The sequence below is a fragment of the Dermochelys coriacea genome, chromosome 7 (genome assembly GCF_009764565.3).
Source record: "Dermochelys coriacea isolate rDerCor1 chromosome 7, rDerCor1.pri.v4, whole genome shotgun sequence".
In the NCBI taxonomy this organism is placed as follows: domain Eukaryota; kingdom Metazoa; phylum Chordata; order Testudines; family Dermochelyidae; genus Dermochelys; species Dermochelys coriacea.
Genome location: NC_050074.1, coordinates 52,956,084 through 52,976,269, shown reverse-complemented (window position 1 = coordinate 52,976,269; position 20,186 = coordinate 52,956,084). Strand labels below are relative to the sequence as shown.

The window sequence follows — 20,186 nt, the reverse complement described above, 5'->3', positions numbered from 1 at the left end:
ATCATTGATGAAGATATTGAACAAAACCGTAGCCAGAACTGATCACTGTGGGACCCACTTGATATGCCCTTCCAGCTTGACTGTGAACCACTGATACCTACTCTCTAGAAATGGTTATCCAACCAGTTATGCACCCACCTTATAGTAGGTCCATCTAGATTATATTTTCCTAGTTTGTTTGAGAATGTCATGCAAGACAGTATCGAGAGCCTTACTAAAGTCAAGATATACCATGTCTACCGCTTTCTCCCGGTCCTCCCTTTGAGCCCTTGGCTTCCTGCTCTCTCCTACATCAATTGTGGAAGGTTGCCTTCCTTGTAGCCATCTGTGGCAGGCAGGGGTAAACCCTTTTAAGGCCCTGCCAAAATGCTGGCTGCAGCCTGCTCTCTGGCAGCTGCAAGCCCTAATGAGGACTGGCTCAGAGGAACATGCTGAGCTAAGTAGTGACAGCTGGGCTGAGGCTTGAGAGGGTTATAGAAGCCCTGGGCAAACCTCAGTGAGGAGGCTGGCCTGGGAGGAGACAGGAGGGTGGTATTGCTGTCTCCTTACCAAAGAAGGAAGCCTCAAAAGCCAGGAGACCCTGGGGAGCACTCGCTGTTGGAGGATCTAGGAACTGCACGAACACTGTAAATAAAGACATTTGGGTGATGCAGGAAAAGAAGGCATGGAAGATTCTTTATTATATCAGCCTAAACACAGGGCGCAGGCTCAAGAGGGAGAAAGCCTGCGGGACCCTGTGACACTCACGAGATGAGTCTCCAAGATCAATGCTCTATCCTCAGAACCCCCATATACGGTGTTCTACACGGCCAAAGTCCAGCTGCATCCCCACCCAGCCTTCATGCCAAAGGTGTTATCGCAGTTCCTTGTCAATCAGGTTATCTTAGAATCATAGAATATCAGGGTTGGAAGGGACCTCAGGAGATCATCTTGTCCAGCCCCCCTGCTGAAAGCAGGACCAATCCCCAATTTTTGCTCCAGATTCCTAAATGGCCCCCTCAAGGATTAAATTCACAATCCTGGGTTTAGCAGGCCAATGCTCAAATCACTGAGCTATCCCTCCCACCAGTGTTCTTTCCAAAGCCACACAATTCCAACGAGGAGAGGCGTCTGCATACTCTCAACATCACACATCCCCTGGCCTTCTACCTTGAGCGAACCAAACCCTTCCACAGGTCTACTAAGCTTTTCATTGCCATGGCTGACAGGGAGTACCGGGTGTCCTCTCAAAAAAGTTCATCCTGGATAACCAGCTATATCCATACCTGCTACGAGCAGGCAAAAGCTGCGTCTCCACCGATAGTGACAGCTCATTCAACAAGAGCACAGCATCATCATCATCAGCTTTCCTGGCACGCATCCCAATCCAGGACTTCTGCAGGGCCGCGACATTGTTCTCTTCCCATATCTTCATGACCCACTATGCCATCACTCAGCAGGCCCAAGACGATGCTGGCTTCGGCAGAGCGGTATTACAATTGACGCGTCCATAAACTCCTGCTCACCTCCAGCGGCACTGCTTGTGAGTCACCTGACATGGAATGGACATGAGCAAGCACTCGAAGAAAAATGGTTCCCTAGCTCTCGTAACTGTTGCTCTTTGAGATGTGTTGCTCATGTCCATTCCATGACCCACCCTTCTTCCCCTCTGTTGGAGTTCTGGCAAGAAGGAACTGAAAGGTGCAAGCCAGTGGTGTCCCTTATACCAGCACATACTCGCATGATTCCAGAGGGCACCAAAGCCAGCCCTATGGGATACCACTGGGGGAAAAGCTTCCGGTTCTGGTGCATGTGGCGAGTACGCACCCCTGAGATGGAAGGCACGTGAGCAACACATCTCGAAGAACAACAGTTGTGAGAGGTAGGAAACTGTTTTATGCTTGTTTTTCCACATTCTCAGATACCCGATGGAATGTGGTGTAGACCAGGGGTTCTCCATGTTTTTCTTTTAGGGCCCCCCCACTCCTCTAAACAAGCTATAAAAATTCCAGGGCCTGGTGGGGGAGGAAGGTGAGGCGAGGCTCCTGGCTTCAGCCATGGGGGGAGGGGCTTTCGCCCTATGGGGCACTGGACTGTTGCCCCATCTGACTCTGGTTGAGAACTGCTGGCAAGGAGGACTACAGGAAGGAGACGAGTGGTGACCAAAAAAATCATCTCAACCTGGGTTAATAGAGCATAGAGCCTTTCACCTCTGAGTAACCAGCTCATATCAGTGGTAGCAAACCATGTAAGTATTTGATGGCCTATATGAAATGAGGCTCATTTGTCTAGTTCCTCGTAGTCAGGTGGCCATGTTACGTGTGAAAATTCAGGATTTAGCCCTGAGTACTTCATTTCATACCATTTCTGTTATGTGTAAATGAGTTGCTTTGAAGTTGATGTGATCTATCTTTTCTGAGATTGTCTTTGAGGACTTAAGCTACAATACAATACATTGTATGAGGCTGGAAGAAGGTGCAGGGCCAGGGCCAATGTGCTAAGCTGCATCTTCATATTCTCCATGTACCAAGAGCAGTAACACCATGCATCTTGTGAGAGCATAAAATCTAGGAATCTTAATTTTTAGACCTAAATAATTTTAAAATGATAATCTGGAGCCCAGTGTGGTTCCTGAGGTCTACAAAACATTCTGAGAACCCAAGATTAGGAGAGGAAACTGTCCCGTGGTTTAGGTCCAGTGTTAATGATGTTACAATCATGTTCTAGTTTGTGATTTTTACAATTGTGGGTTTGAATCCAGATCATGGGTTTGAATCCAATTTACAGAGCTAGGTACTCAGATACTATGGTAAGGGGTTTCACAGTAGCAGCCATGTTAGTCTGTATTCGCAAAAAGAAAAGGAGTACTTGTGGCACCTTAGACTAACAAATTTATTTGAGCATAAGCTTTTGTGAGCTGCATCCGATGAAGTGAGCTGTAGCTCATGAAAGCTTATGCTCAAATTTGTTAGTCTCTAAGGTGCCACAAGTACTCCTTTTCTTTATGGTAAGGGGAACTGCATACATCACGAGATAGGTGAGGATCTCCATTATATGAAGTGGAGAGCTGGATGGAACACTGATTCATGATCTTCATGATATTAATAAGCTTCCAAAAGCCATGAAGGTATCATGCAAGTTTATTCCTAACCTTACAAATGAGTGTCTCTCTCTGGTTACCCATGCGACCAACTTATTTTAATGGGAGTTGTGTGGCTGAAGTTCCCCTAGCCTTGCATGTGCCTCTGACTGTTTAAAAATAGTGTAAACGTAGAGAGTTGGATGGACATGAGCGGTTCTTGTAAAGGAAATGCTGTTTGTGCTCTGTACTTGATTATGAATATCAACAGCATTCCGATGTTTCCTGTTTCGGTATTTTCCTTAATGATGGTAATAGCTCAAAAATATTCAGATCAGATTGTAGGCAGGATAACAGCTTGTGGGAGTGGATGAAATTACTGACTAAAAAAACATGCATGTTTTGTTCTCACCCAATGGGGAAAATTCAGCTGAGATGGATGTCCACTAACTTCTGAGGAGTTAACACTAAACATGAATTTGGTCTGCTGAGTATGCTCTTCTGAATGCACTGCCTGCTGTTTTGCTCATTGACATGACAACACCCTTTGGAGGGTTCTGTGTTCTGCCATTTGAGTGTGGTAGCTCCAGAATGTTGACACACATGCTGAATTCCTACTTAGATTAGTGTGACTAGCAGAGAGTTTATGCCTGTTAGCATTTCAGTTCATTCATTCATTCACTGTACTTTTGTCCAGTTCAGGTGGGAGAGGATTTTAAAAAGCAGTTCCCAAGTATAAAAGTAAAGTTCTCTTCTAAGTCACTGCTAAAGCTCCCATTGTCTTCAGTGGTGGCCTATCAAGCTCCATGTCTCATGCTTCTTTCATAATCAAAAACAAAGAAAACAAAATCCCTAATCTATAGGAGCTGGCATTCTCCAGCAGACTCAAGACTGTTCCATCTTACTACATATATAAGCAAGTGCAGTCCTTATTGCCTCCATCCCCAAATTCCCCCTCTGGCTCCATATTTATTTCAGAATCCAGAGGTGCTGCCCTTTATTGAGTAGAGAGAATGACCCCAAAACCAAAATCCTGGATCAAATCTGTTTTCAGATCAGGATTCGGAGCTTGAACCAAAGACCCTTTCCAGACTTCGGAAAGTTTAGATTCTCCACCCAGATTCTTATCACCAAGTTCAGGAGTTTCACAAACAGGGTTTTGCGCCTGCTCTGTCCTTTGGAGAGATGAAGTTTTGGCTCTGGCACTGGACTCTTTGATCTGAACTCTTGTCCTGTTTTAATTAGGGTTTGTGCTCCTTCTTTTTTTAAATTGGGATTCTTGGGCAAAGCAAAATATCTTTTCCCAGCTGTATATGATCAAAACGAGCATGCAATTTTTCCTTTAAGGGTATGAGAAGCAGGAGAGAAGTGGCAGATAGGAAAGCGCCACTAGGACACTGGGAACTCGGAGTATGTTGGGAGTCATTGGTGATAGGAAAAGATTCAGTAGGACCAACAGACAGAACACTCAAGGAAGGGAAAACCCAAGGAAAATAGCCAAATTCTCATACAGCCAAATTAATCACTCAACTCCTCTAGCTACAGTGCAGATGCACCTGTTGAATTTGACCCAAGCCAAATACACAAGCTTTCTGTGTGGCTCTAGAATAGATACACATAGAATGTATTTGGATGATCCAGACAAAAGCTTTTTTTGCTGGCTGTCTCGAGTTGGTGTTAATTGTGATGTCCTTGGCTCTCACAATATGACTGAGCAAACAAGAAGTTTTGACCCATAGTGCCATGCTGGTATGTAACCAGGAGCAACCAAAAGGCAACATTTTGCATGTCTCTTTCAAAAAATATTTTTTTTTCTCTGAGTAATCCTCTCTCCACTGTGCTGAAAGCATGTGTGGGTTGCAAAAGTATGGCAATATTTGCAGAAAGGAATACAACTATGTAACCTCTCTTCCTGCTCTCACCATCTCCTTCATCAAATTTCTAACTGCCCTTTCATGGCTCTGATACCAGCATGTACATTCTTATCAGACCTTTTTAGTTTGAAAAACAGTCTGTTACTCTAGCAGAACTGGTGCCAAGGAATGAAGCTGTGCATTCGTTCTCTTAAGTTGCCAAAAGCACAGGGAAATATGGTCTCCTACCAGGTTATATTACAACAAAAGTGAAAAATGCAATAACCCAAACACCGTCATATATTATGGGAAGGAAGGGTGGGGGATAAAAAAAGATTTAACTGTTCAGTGTCATGCAGGTTAAACCATACACTTGCTACCGGAGGCACTGATTAGTTTGGACTGGTGAGGACTGGTTGTGTGATGTCATAATAGAGTAGAATGTGTGTTCTAAGAACAGATCCCTGTGAATTCTGTTGACTCACTTAACTTTGCCTTGTGCTGTCTTGCCAGCAGGAATTTTCCAGCCCTGTCATCTTACTAATAATTCTCTTGGCCCTGGGAAAAGACTGATGCTTAGTGCATGTCTATATATGGGCATGCTGATTGTCTAATCCTCAGAAGCAGCTCTGGAGCCCAGGAAGAGCTCTTTGTTGCTTTCTGGGACTTGCTCTGTGTTAGGCAGCACTCCTGTGTGAAATTTACTAATGATTGCTGCAGTCAAAACCATTTGCCAGTCAAGTTTGGGGTTTGCCCTGTTTCATGGCCTCTTTCCTTCATGTGAAAATAGTGATCTGTCTAGGTGACCAATGGAAAAACCATGGAAGTCTGAACAGTCAGATGTATTTAATACATGGGTATTGTAATGAATGGCAAGTGTGTGAATTTCTGGATAGAATCAGCTCAACTCTGTTATAGGCTCTAGATTGCTAACAGCTAATGGAGTGGTACCTTTTCAGTCATGTGGTAAAGGCCTGTGCTTTTAGAGAAAGAAGACTGTTCTAGCCCCACTGCCTCCACGAAGTTCCAGACAGCCATATTGCACAGCTTCATGATGCCCCTGGAGTCCTAGCTGGCTGCAGATTGGGTCCAGTATTTAAATAGCATCTATGTGCGACAGTGAGTCAGCCATACAATGAATGACTCCAAAGTTACTGTCTCATATCTGTACCCTGGGGCTCACACTTTGCCATGATGCCGGTTGAAAGCCTGGTTAAACAGGCTTACATCATACCCTGAAGGTGACTATGCTTACCCATCAAACCAGCACCTTTCACAGCTTGTTAAACCTCCCTTATAAAAATGTTTGAGAGGGAGAGTATCTTCTGTCTTCTCATACACTCAGCTTCCACCCCAGAAAGGGACAGGACAGCTGTATTAAGTCTTGTACTGTGCCAGGAACTTTCTTGTGTTTGCACTTTGGTTATTTCTTTGAGATTTTACTTGGTCACTTTCAGCCCAGGGTTTGAAGTGAAAATGTAAATCTGCCCCTCTCCCATCTTTTCATGTGCTGTATATTTATACCTGCCTACTTAATTTTTCATTCCATGCATCTGATGAAGTGGGTTCTAGCCCACAGAAGCTTATGCCCAAATAAATTTGTTAATCTCTAAGGTGCCACAAGGACTCCTAGTTGTTTTTACTTATTAGGGAGAGGCTCTTGTTGCCTATTACTAATCTAACCAGTCATTCAACTTTATAGACTTTATTTATATACTGTCTAGTGGGTAGCTGGAGAGGGCCTTCGCTTAAATCTGTTAGAAGAATTCACTCTTTAAAACCTGTTAGTGCTAAATTCTCTCCTCTTCACTCCTTATCTGGTGCTGTGAATTGCTCACTGAGTGATTGACAGAAGGATTTTGTAGCAGCTGTTGCAAAGACAAAGGGAAACTTTATCCTCACTGGCCACAAGGGGATAAAAATGTTAACTATTTAACCTTTTTGTTTGGATAACTTTTAACTTGGATAGAAAGTAAAGCTGGGGGTGACCTTGCTGTTAATATTTATATCCAGTGACAAATTGGGATGGTTGCAGACATGGAAACCAAAATGTTTTCTCTTTAATATGAAGGCAGATCTGATAGTTGCGTAAAGTAGTTTACATCTTTAATACCAAAGTTACTTCTGGTTTCAGAGTAACATAGACTTCAGAGGGATGGACTTCATCTGAGTAGGGAAGGAAATAGACTTCTAGGATCGAGGCTGGCACAACTGATAAAGAGAGCTTTAAACTAGGAATTAGGGGGAGAAGGATGGGAGATGTCCAGGAAATCTCCACGCCAGATTTTAGCATTGAGAGGGAAGAAGACGAAGTAAGAAAGGATACAGCTGTGGGTAGGAGAATGTATATAAGGAGCGAGGGCGGTGTGGATACTAGCTGTAGAATGACTGTGCCTAATAGGGTACAAAATGAGCGAGGCCAAACAGCAAAAATTAAGATGTTTATACACCAATGCGAGGAGCCTAGGTAACAAAATGGAGGAACTAGAGCTACTGGTGCAGGAAGTGAAACCAGATATTATAGGGATAACAGAAACGTGGTGGAATAGTAGTCATGACTGGACTACAGGTATTGAAGGGTGTATGCTCTTTAGGAAAGACAGAAACAAAGGTAAAGGTGGTGGAGTAGCATTGTATATCAATGATGAGGTAGAATGTAAAGAAATAAGAAGCGATGCAATGGATAAGACGGAGTCCGTCTGGGCAAAAATTACATTGGGGAAGAAAACTAGTAAAGCCTCTCCTACGATAGTGCTTGGGGTGTGCTATAGACCTCCGGGATCTAATTTGGATATGGATAGAGCCCTTTTTAATGTCTTTAATAAAGTAAATACTAATGGAAACTGCGTGATCATGGGAGACTTTAACTTCCCAGATATAGACTGGAGGACCAGTGCTAGTAGTAGTAATAGGACTCAGATTTTCCTAGATGCGATAGCTGATGGATTCCTTTATCAAGTAGTTGCTGAACCGACTAGAGGGGATGCCATTTTAGATTTAATTTTGGTGAGTAGCGAGGACCTCATAGAAGAAATGGTTGTAGGGGACAATCTTGGCTCAAGTGATCATGAGCTAATTCAGTTCAAACTAAATGGAAGGATTAACAAAAATAAATCTGCAACTAGGGTTTTTGATTTCAAAAGGGCTGACTTTCAAAAATTAAGGAAATTAGTTAGGGAAGTGGATTGGACTGAAGAACTTATGGATCTAAAGGTAGAGGAGGCCTGGGATTACTTTAAATCAAAACTGCAGAAGCTATTGGAAGCCTGTATCCCAAGAAAGGGGAAAAAATTCATAGGAAGGAGTTGTAGACCAAGCTGGATGAGCAAGCATCTTAGAGAGGTGATTAAGAAGAAGGGAGGGATCAGCAAGGAAAGCTACCTAATTGAGGTCAGAACATGTAGGGATAAAGTGAGACAGGCTAAAAGTCGAGTAGAGTTGGACCTTGCAAAGGGAATTAAAACCAATAGTAAAAGGTTCTATAGCCATATAAATAAGAAGAAAACTAAGAAGGAAGAAGTGGGGCCGCTTAACACTGAGGATGGAGTGGAGGTTAAAGATAATCTAGGCATGGCCCAATATCTAAACAAATACTTTGCCTCTGTCTTTAATAAGGCTAAAGAGGATCTTGGGGATAATGGTAGCATGACAAATGGGAAGGAGGATATAGAGGTAGATATTACCATATCAGAGGTAGAAGCAAAACTGAAACAGCTTAATGGGACTAAATCGGGGGGCCCAGATAATCTTCATCCAAGAATATTAAAGGAATTGGCACCTGAAATTGCAAGTCCATTAGCAAGAATTTTTAATGAATCTGTAAACTCAGGAATAGTACCGAATGATTGGAGAATTGCTAATATAGTTCCTATTTTTAAGAAAAGGAAAAAAAGTGATCCGGGTAACTACAGGCCAGTTAGTTTGACATCTGTAGTATGCAAGGTCCTGGAAAAAATTTTGAGGGAGAAATTAGTTAAGGACATTGAAGTCAATGGTAAATGGGACAAAATACAACATGGTTTTACAAAAGGTAGATCATGCCAAACCAACCTAATCTCCTTTTTTGAAAAAGTAACAGACTTTTTAGATAAAGGAAATGCAGTGGATCTAATTTACCTAGATTTCAGTAAGGCGTTTGATACCGTGCCACATGGGGAATTATTAGTTAAATTGGAGAAGATGGGGATCAGTATGAACATCAAAAGGTGGATAAGGAATTGGTTAAAGGGGAGACTGCAACAGGTCCTACTGAAAGGCGAACTGTCAGGTTGGAGGGAGGTTACCAGTGGAGTTCCTCAGGGATCGGTTTTGGGACCAATCTTATTTAATCTTTTTATTACTGACCTTGGCACAAAAAGTGGGAGAGTGCTAATAAAGTTTGCAGATGATACAAAGCTGGGAGGTATTGCCAATTCGGAGAAGGATCGGGATATTATACAGGAGGATCTGGATGACCTTGTAAACTGGAGTAATAGTAATAGGATGCAATTTAATAGTGAGAAGTGTAAGGTTATGCATTTAGGGATTAATAACAAGAATTTTAGTTATAAGTTGGGGACGCATCAATTAGAAGTAATGGAAGAGGAGAAGGACCTTGGAGTATTGGTTGATCATAGGATGACTATGAGCTGCCAATGTGATATGGCTGTGAAAAAAGCTAATGTGGTTTTGGGATGCATCAGGAGAGGCATTTCCAGTAGGGATAAGGAGGTTTTAGTACCGTTATACAAGGCACTGGTGAGACCTCACCTAGAATATTGTGTGCAGTTCTGGTCTCCCATGTTTAAAAAGGATGAATTCAAACTGGAGCAGGTACAGAGAAGGGCTACTAGGATGATCCGAGGAATGGAAAACTTGTCTTATGAAAGGAGACTTCAGGAGCTTGGCTTGTTTAGCCTAACTAAAAGAAGGTTGAGGGGAGATATGATTGCTCTCTATAAATATATCAGAGGGATAAATACAGGAGAGGGAGAGGAATTATTTCAGCTCAGCACCAATGTGGACACAAGAACAAATGGGTATAAACTGGCCACCAGGAAGTTTAGACTTGAAATCAGACGAAGGTTTTTAACCATCAGAGGAGTGAAGTTTTGGAATAACCTTCCAAGGGAAGCAGTGGGGGCAGAAGATCTATCTGGTTTTAAGATTCTACTTGGTAAGTTTATGGAGGAGATGGTATGATGGGATAATGGGATTTTGGTAAGTAATTGATCTTTAAATATTCAGGGTAAATAGGCCAAATCCCCTGAGATGGGATATTAGATGGATGGGATCTGAGTTACTATAGAAAATTCTTTCCTGGGTATCTGGCTGGTGAATCTTGCCCATATGCTCAGGGTTTAGCTGATTGCCATATTTGGGGTCGGGAAGGAATTTTCCTCCAGGGCAGATTGGAGAGGCCCTGGAGGTTTTTCGCCTTCCTCTGTAGCATGGGGCATGGGTCACTTAAGGGAGGAGTCTCCGCTTATTGAAGTCTTTAAACCATGATTTGAGGACTTCAATAGTTCAGACATAGATGAGGTTTTTCATAGGAGTGGGTGGGTGAGATTCTGTGGCCTGCGCTGTGCAGGAGGTCAGACTAGATGATCAGAATGGTCCCTTCTGACCTTAGTATCTATGAATCTATGACTGCCAACCTCTATCTTGGAGGTGATTGTATTTTGGTCAGGCTGTATAGCAAACTTCATTCTGTATTTTTTGGGTGCCCGAAACTCCCATTAAAAGCCAAGTCTCTCAGATAAGCCAGGTGGTGATTTATTAGTGCTACAGATGGACCCTTGCAATGGAACAATGTCTTTTTTTAACTACCCTGTCTTGTAGAAAGAGGTTCTCTTTCCCTGGATTGCAGTTTGCATACTGCACTAAACTGGCACATGCGACTGACTTTCTACTTCTCTATACAAGGCATTTCCAGTGTATTGGATTTCTAATGTTTAATGTTCCATGTACAATAGATATTAACAGGAGGCAAATGCTATATCCAGGAGAGTTCTCCATCACTAAGGGAGGAGAAAGAGTGGTGAGCTTGTAGATTTTTTTTTTTTTTTTACCTGAATGGCAATGGGAAGCTGCTTATTAAATGATATGGGCCAAATTCATCCCTTGTGTAAGTCAGTGGTATTTCCTCTGCAATGGTTGTGACCCTCTTCTCTTTTGCACCCCTGATTAAAGGCCTGATTTTTGAAGAGGTTTGTTCCCAACCATTATATTAATTGCATGTGTAAATACTCCTATTTCAGTACTCAAGGATCTAATTTGTGGGTGCGGTTGGGCAATTAGGTAGCTAAAAGGTAGTTTGCCACTGCAAATGCAAAATGGTTCCTGTCAGAACAGGACACATTTTTTTTAAAACTCTTCAGAAGGGTTTATCAGCCATGTGGAATTTCCAAATTTGAGTAAAAATTGGAAAAATCTCAGTGAAATTGCCACAATTTCCCCCTTTTTTAAACCAGTTCTTGATCTGACAGAAATGTTTAAAATGTTTTCAAAAATTTTAAATTTTAAAAAATTGGGGAAATTTTTCAGAAAAGAATTCCACATATAACATTAACAAACGTAAGCCTCACAACATCCTGATGGGGCAGTTAAATATGTTCCATTTTACAGATGGGAAGGCTGAGGCACAGAGAATTCATGTGGCATGCTTAAGATTTCTCAGGCCCAGGAACGTGGATGACTATGTCCTGAGCTATAATCATTAGTTTGTCTTTAATCTATGTTTTAAGATCTTTTAAAACTTAGGGGCTACTGTGTTCCTAATCTTTATTTGCACTGCAGGCTGTTTTGGGGGAACTTGCAAATAATCCAGTCAATCCACAGTTAGTGGGTGGAAATACATATAACTGGGTCCACTCTCCAGGCTTTCTCCCTGGGTGCGCTTGGTCCTTGCAGTTCTCACTCTATCCACAGATGGAGTCTGACAAATCATTTTATAAGCCCTCGAGAGACATCGGTTCGTTCAACAGTAACACTCTTTTTATATACAAAAAGATTAGAATTTAGGGCAGGCCCGCATAGAGATATAACACGTACTCTGTGTATTCAATATGTGCTTGAAGAAAATACATGAATAGTACTGCCTCCCAGCTATTCCTAGTGGCTCAAACAGCCCTTACTCATGTGGGTTATCACACTAAAGCAAAGGAACTGCTCCCATAAATAAAGGTCGCACCATCAGGCACTTGGGGTATGTCTACACTGCAATGAAAAACCCATGACACCGGTCTCAGAGCCTGGGTCAACTGACCTGGGCTCACGGGGCCCAGGCTGTGGGGCTAAAAATAGCAGTGTAGAAATTAGGGCTTGGGCTGGAGCCCAGGCTCTGAGCCCATCCCCCTCGTGGTGCTTCCCCCTGCCCGACCACAAATGTCTACACTGCAATTTTTAGCCCCACTGGCTGGCCCCGGCTCTTGGGGCTAAACTCAGCCATGCCAATGGTCTGTTGTTGCAGTGTAAATGTACCCTTACTGTTTACAACGTGTTGCTGGAATGATTTCTGGCCGTTGTTATTGCAAATTCTAGCAACTTCTGTTGGCAGAAATGCTTCTTCATCACATCCCCAGCTCATTAGCTTAGTAGTGACCATGCTAGGGATGGGTCTGACGCAAATGCGTTCAGAGCTGGATCAGAACTCTTCCTCTCTTCTATACAATGAGCCTGTGTTTGTAAGCCCTCTCCCTCTTAATAAGGGATCACCCCAACCTAGGTCCCCAAGCCATTTCACAGTGTTTTACCCCTCCCACCCAACTCCAGCTATCCAGAATTGTGTCCAGGCACAGTAGCACCGTCTCCTAGCTGGTTGGTTGGTTGGCAGAACTGCTTCGCAACCTCAAGCACTGAAAAATCACGAGTCAGTCCCACAAAAAACGTGAATTTAAAAAATAATGAATTTGGAGTATTTATTTTCCTTGGGTGGTGGTGTCACATTTTCAAGCTTTTCTCCCCAACCATGAGGGTTAGAAACTTACCTTTTATTTTAATGAAAGCTGGGAGCTTCATGTAATCACTTGAATCCAGGAGCTGGTTTTTCTCTTTCTTTTTTTTTTTTTAAATGCAAAATACCACAGGACATGATCAGATCAGGAGACTTTATGTGCAGGAGTTTCTGCACTTTGTACAGTTCTATGTAACACTTCATGTTCTTATGCTAAAATGCCATATATCAAAGGGTCTTAAATATTTGGGTTTTTTTATATAAAAACCCATTTTTAGTATCAAGTCAATAAGATCTAGTCTTTTATAGGCTCCCCTCCCACTTTTAAAGGAAAGTTCTCAGCCCACCTCTATTAGACCACCTTTTTTTGTCAGTCTTTGGAGTTGGTCACTTAATACAGGATCCACTAGCAAATGGTTCTTGAATTTGTTATGTTTGTGGTATATACACAGAGAATTGAAATAAAAACATAAAGTAGTCTAGCTGGAAGGTTGCAATGTAACATTACTTTACTTCTAAGACTCCAGAAAAACATACTGTAGCCAAAAACAGAGCGAGACAAAGCAAGCTGTTCCCTGGCTAAAACAGAGACATGCCTCATTCTGTGCTAAATCTCTGCAGATTGACTGAGAACACAGACTGCATGCTTCCTTCAGAGCCCCCTAGCCTGTAAACAGGACAAGGAAACCCCTTAGGATTTTAAGGGGAGAGCTTGTAATTTTAACAGTTTTCTTTCTCCTTCCTCCCCACCACAATCCACCCATGCAGGTTGACTTTTCCAGTATTTTGTGTGGAATATTTTCCAGCCCTTGCCCTTCCCTGGTGTTGCGGAGATGCCTGTTTCTGAATGGTTTAAAAACCATTTAACTGAATCCCCATAACTGAACCCAGGGAAGAAAACTATCAAATTAACCATCGTTAACGTTCCTGTATTGCAGAACAGAATCCAAAGTCTGGTCCCCTCTGGTGACAGAGGAGGGAAAGCCCAATCCATACAAGATGAATCTGGCATCTGAACCCCAGGTAAGTAATAATGGGCTTGCACTATTTGTTGTTTCCTCACTGTGCCCTGTCCCAGAGTGGCATATGACCTGATTCTCAGCAGTGCGAAGCACCTCTAACTCCAGTTGATTTCAGTGGGAACAATGGCCTCAAATCTTAAAAGAGCGAGCAGACTAGTTATGATAGTGCTAGGTTTTTAAGGCCCAGCTTCACAAGAGCCCTGGCTAGGCTGATTTAGTTGGGATTGGTCCCCCTTTGAGCGGGGGGTGGACTAGATGACCTCCTGAGGTCTCTTCCAACACTAATGTTCTGTTTTCAGGGTAGCAGCCGTGTTAGTCTGTATTCGCAAAAAGAAAAGGAGTACTTGTGGCACCTTAGAGACTAACTAATTTATTTGAGCATAAGCTTTCGTGAGCTACAGCTCACTTCATCGGATGCATGAAGTGAGCTGTAGTTCACGAAAGCTTATGCTCAAATAAATTAGTCTCTAAGGTGCCACAAGTACTCCTTTTCTTTTTTACTAATGTTCCATGATTTCTGTGAGGGAGACTGAGCTAGTCCTTATTCTGAACTCTGTTGTAGCCATCTGAGCTCTAACAAGGCTTGATATGGTGCATGACGAGCTGGGTTTAGAAAGAGCCTTGTTTTCTCTTTGTACTCATTTTTGCCATACTGCCCAGGATGTGCTAGGCACTCGTCAGGCCTAGTGAGAGAGACAGGCCCTGCCTCAAGGAGCTAGCAGCCTCAGGCTAGCTTTGGAACAGGTGGCGTAGCCTGGAATGTTGTTAGGTCCCAGTAATCATTCTATAGCCTCAGAATTGCTCTAGGTCAGGGTGGGAAAACTACAGTCTGGGGCCGCATCCGGCCCTCCAGCTCCCACGAGGGAGCAGGGGTCCAGGGCTTGCCCTGCTCTGGCACTCCAGCGGGAGTGAGGTTGGAGGCTTGCCCTGCTCCTTGCAGCTCCTGGAAGTAGCGGCATGTTCTTCTCTCCCATCCCCGGCTCCTATGTGTAGGGGCAGCCAGGGGGCTTCGCACACTACCCCTGCCCCAAGCTTTGCCCCTGTAGCTCCCCTTGGCCGGGAACCACAGCCAATGGGAGCTGCATGGGTAGCACCATGCAGAGCTGCCTGGCCATTCCTCCATGTAGGAGCTGGATGGGGGACATGCCACTGCTTTCTGGAGCCGCTTGAGGTCAGCGTCACCCAGAGCCTGCACCCCTGACCCCCTCCCGCACCCCAGCCCTGATCCCCCTCCTGCCCTCAAACCCCTTGGTCCCAGCCAAGAGCACCCTCCTGCACCCTCAACCCCTTATCCCCAGCCCCACCCCAGAGCCTGCACCCCCAGGTGGAGCCTTCTCCTGCACCCCAAGCCCCAATTTTGTGAGCATTCATAGCTGCCATATAATTTCCATACCCAGATATGGCCCTCTGGCCAAAATGTTTGCCCAACCCTGCTCTAGGTGCTGCCCTGAAGAGCTTATCTAAATGACTTGCCAATGATGAGCTGTTAGGGGCAGGGACTGTGTCTGTATATGTGGATAGTGCCTGTCACACAGTGGGTGCAACAGAATATAGGCCATAAATAACAGTCTGAGCACTTTAATCTTAACCATTGCTAAGCTTGTTGGCTTTCCTAGATAAGAGAGGCCCCTAGGCAGGGTAGGGGACAAATGATTCATTCTCACAATGACTCATTTATGCTAAAAATGCAGGGACACTGACTAATGGGAAGTTTCAGAGTAGCAGCCGTGTTAGTCTGTATTCGCAAAAAGAAAAGGAGTACTTGTGGCACCTTAGAGACTAACAAATGTATTAGAGCATAAGCTTTCGTGAGCTACAGCTCACTTCATCGGATGCATTTGGTGGAAAAAACAGAGGAGAGATTTATATACACACACACAGAGAACATGAAACAATGGGTTTATCATACATACTGTAAGGAGAGTGATCACTTAAGATAAGCCATCACCAGCAGCGGGGGGGGGGGGGGGGGGGGGAAGGAGGAAAACCTTTCATGGTGACAAGCAAGGTAGGCTAATTCCAGCAGTTAACAAGAATATCAGAGGAACAGTGGGGGGTGGGGTGGAGGAGAGAAATACCATGGGGAAATAGTTTTACTTTGTGTAATGACTCATCCATTCCCAGTCTCTATTCAAGCCTAAGTTAATTGTATCCAGTTTGCAAATTAATTCCAATTCAGCAGTCTCTCCTTGGAGTCTGTTTTTGAAGCTTTTTTGTTGAAGGATAGCCACTCTTAGCTCTAAGAAAAGGAGTACTTGTGGCACCTTAGAGACTACTAAGTGACCAGAGAGATTGAAGTGTTCTCCAACTGGTTTTTGAATGTTCTAATTCTTGACGTCTGATTTGTGTCCATTCATTCTTTTACGTAGAGACTGTCCAGTTTGGCCAATGTACATGGCAGAGGGGCATTGCTGGCACATGATGGCATAGATCACATTGGTAGATGCGCAGGTGAAAGAGCCTCTGATAGCGTGGCTGATGTGATTAGGCCCTATGATGGTATCCCCTGAATAGATATGTGGACAGAGTTGGCAACGGGCTTTGTTGCAGGGATAGGTTCCTTGGTTAGTGGTTCTGTTGTGTGGTGTGTGGTTGCTGGTGAGTATTTGCTTCAGGTTGGGGAGCTGTCTGTAAGCAAGAACTGGTCTGTCTCCCAAGATCTGTGAGAGTGATGGGTCGTCCTTCAGGATAGGTTGTAGATCCTTGAGGATGCGTTGGAGAGGTTTTAGTTGGGGGCTGAAAGTGATGGCTAGTGGCGTTCTGTTATTTTCTTTGTTGGGCCTGTCCTGTAGTAGGTGACTTCTGGGTACTCTTCTGGCTCTGTCAATCTGTTTCTTCACTTCAGCAGGTGGGTATTGTAGTTGTAGGAATGCATGATAGAGATCTTGTAGGTGTTTGTCTCTGTCTGAGGGGTTGGAGCAAATGCAGTTATATCGTAGAGCTTGGCTGTAGACAATGGATCATGTGGTATGATCTGGATGAAAGCTAGAGGCATGTAGGTAGGAATAGCGGTCAGTAGGTTTCCGATATAGCGTGGTGTTTATGTGACCATCGCTTATTAGCACCGTAGTGTCCAGGAAGTGGATCTCTTGTGTGGACTGGTCCAGGCTGAGGTTGATGGTGGGATGGAAATTGTTGAAATCATGGTGGAATTCCTCAAGAGCTTCTTTTCCATGGGTCCAGATGATGAAGATGTCATCAATGTAGCGCAAGTAGAGTAGGGGCATTAGGGGACGAGAGCTGAGGAAGCGTTGTTCTAAGCCAGCCATAAAAATGTTGGCATACTGTGGGGCCATGCGGGTACCCATCGCAGTGCCGCTGATTTGAAGGTATACATTGTCCCCAAATGTGAAATAGTTATGGGTGAGGACAAAGTCACAAAGTTCAGCCACCAGGTTAGCCGTGACAGTATCGGGGATACTGTTCCTGACGGCTTGTAGTCCATCTTTGTGTGGAATGTCGGTGTAGAGGGCTTCTACATCCATAGTGGCTAGGATGGTGTTTTTAGGAAGATCACCAATGGACTGTAGTTTCCTCAGGAAGTCAGTGGTGTCTCAAAGATAGCTGGGAGTGCTGGTAACGAAGGGCCTGAGGAGGGAGTCTACATAGCCAGACAATCCTGCTGTCAGGGTGCCAATGCCTGAGATGATGGGGCATCCAGGATTTCCAGGTTTATGGATCTTGGGTAGCAGAATACCCCAGGTCGGGGTTCTAGGGGTGTGTCTGTGCGGATTTGTTCTTGTGCTTTTTCAGGGAATTTCTTGAGCAAATGCTGTAGTTTCTTTTGGTAACTCTCAGTGGGATCAGAGGGTAATGGCTTGTAGAAAGTGGTGTTGGAGAGCTGTATTCAGGGGATACCATCATAGGGCCTAATCACATCAGCCACACTATCAGAGGCTCGTTCACCTGCGCATCTACCAATGTGATATATGCCATCATGTGCCAGCAATGCCCCTCTGCCATGTACATTGGCCAAACTGGACAGTCTCTACGTAAAAGAATGAATGGACACAAATCAGACGTCAAGAATTAGAACATTCAAAAACCAGTTGGAGAACACTTCAATCTCTCCGGTCACTGGATTACAGACCTGAGGGTGGCTATCCTTCAACAAAAAAAACCTCAAAAACAGACTCCAAGGAGAGACTGCTGAATTGGAATTAATTTGCAAACTGGATACAATTAACTTAGGCTTGAATAGAGACTGGGAATGGATGAGTCATTACACAAAGTAAAACTATTTCCCCATGGTATTTCTCCCCCCCACCCCACCCCCCACTGTTCCTCTGATATTCTTGTTAACTGCTGGAATTAGCCTACCTTGCTTGTCACCATGAAAGGTTTTCCTCCTTTCCCCCCCTGCTGCTGGTGATGGCTTATCTTAAGTGGTCACTCTCCTTACAGTATGTATGATAAACCCATTGTTTCATGTTCTCTGTGTGTGTATATAAATCTCTCCTCTGTTTTTTCCACCAAATGCATCCGATGAAGTGAGCTGTAGCTCACGAAAGCTTATGCTCTAATACATTTGTTAGTCTCTAAGGTGCCACAAGTACTCCTTTTCTTTTGACTAATGGGAAAGCTTTGGAGATGGGGGAGTGCAACCCTTTCAATTCCTTAGTGATGTGCATAGCCCATTCGTGAACACAGGTTTTGAAGCACACTAGTGGCCTGTTTCAGTTCAATTTCAGTCAATTTTAGGGGAGAAAGGCGGTGAGGTTCCTTTGGAAGTCAATGGGATGTAGACATCCAACTCCCATTAGTACCTTTCCCCCTTTATTGGCGTGGCAAAGGGCAATTGGTGGGGCCAGACTTAATACACGAAGACCCAATCCTCAAAAGTATTTTGGCTCCTACCTTCCATGGAAATTAATGGAAGCTAGAAGCCTAAATGTCTTGGAGGATCAGGGCCTAAGTGTTATAACCCATCTTACACAAAGATAATGTGTCCATTTTGCATCACTGTCCATTTGTAGTGGGGAGGAGCAGCCTTTGTTTTGTTTCATGCCAGGAGATACAAATAAACCTTGGGGGTTGACAGCTTTAAAAACAAAATTTCCCAATGTTATTTTCAGCCTCTGCCTGTGGCTGTGATTTGGCTCTGTTAGCAGGGTCCTGGTTTCACATGTCCCCTTGTGTCTAGTCCCCAAAGAATTTTGTGAGCCAAATTCAGATTGTTACACTTGTGTAAATGTGGAGTAACTGCAGTGAAATCAGAGGAGTTGCTCTGGATTTGCACCAGTATAACGGATCAGAATCTGGCCCTAGAACTTCCCATATTTGAGGGTTTTTTTTCTAGCAAAATTAGAATATGTGAGAATAGTTCATTATGTAACCAGGAAAATACTAATTTGTCCTGCTACATTTATGTGGTAAACTTGTACCAAAAAATGAGCCTTCATATAGAATAAGACCATCTTGATGCAGTAACTTGGAGCTGTTTGTCCAGGAGCTGTCCTGGATCTCATCTTTTTCCCTGTTCCCTGCCAAGCTGTGGGGATCAGTGTTCATGGTAGGCTAACAGCTGATGTACAGAATTTGCTGTAGCACTCCCCCAAGTCAACTCCTCAGTGGCTGAGACAAGTAAAGCTGCTGCAAGCCACACAAGCTGGTAGGACAAATGTTAGGTTGGGTGGGGATAAGGCAGAGGTGGACATTATGGTTGTGGCAAGGGTGGGCAAACTTCTTGGCCCGAGGGCCACATCAGGGAACAGAAATTATATGGCAGGCCATGAATGCTCACAAAATTAGGGTTTGGGGTGCAGGCTCTGGAGTGGGGTGGAGGGGGACCAGGGGTGCGGGAAGAGGTGCAGGTTCTGGTTGGGAATGCAGGCTCTGGGGTAGGGCTGGGGATGAGAGGTTTGGGGTGCAGAAGGGTGCTCTGAGCTGGGATCAAGGGGTTTGGAGAGCAGGAGGGGGATGGGGGCAAGTGTTGGCATGGGGAGAGGCTCAGGGGGTGCAGGCTCCAAGCGGCACTTATCTCAAGCGGCTCCTGGAAGCAGTGGCATGTCCCTTCTCTGGCTCCTATACAGAGGCCTGGCCAAGCGGCTCTACGTGCTGCCCCATCTGCACGCACCACCTCTGCAGCTCCCATTGGAGTGCATAGGAGTTGGACCATGGCCATGCTGTGGCTTCTGGGAGCCACGTGGTGAGGCGCCTGACCCTGTGCCCCGGCTGGAGTAGGGCTGAGCTGCATGGGTGTGGCCCTTGACCTTGCTCCCTGGCCAAAGCGGGGCTGAGCCATGTGGTGCGGCCTTGGCTGGAGCAGGGCCGAACTGTGCGGTGCAGCTCTGGCCCAGCGCCACGGCTGAGTGGGGCTG

General features: G+C 44.5%; 1 protein-coding gene across 3 annotated transcripts in view; it reads left to right on the top strand.

The window, feature by feature from the left end:
* The window catches only part of PDLIM1 (PDZ and LIM domain 1), a 90,942-nt gene that overhangs the window by 34,054 nt on the left and 36,702 nt on the right, over nt 1-20,186 (top strand). For all 3 annotated transcript variants that reach the window (XM_038409553.2, XM_038409548.2, XM_043518436.1), the window contains exon 3: nt 13,783-13,867. In XM_038409553.2, the coding sequence (XP_038265481.1) occupies nt 13,783-13,867 (85 nt within the window). The remainder of the gene's footprint in view (nt 1-13,782; nt 13,868-20,186) is intronic.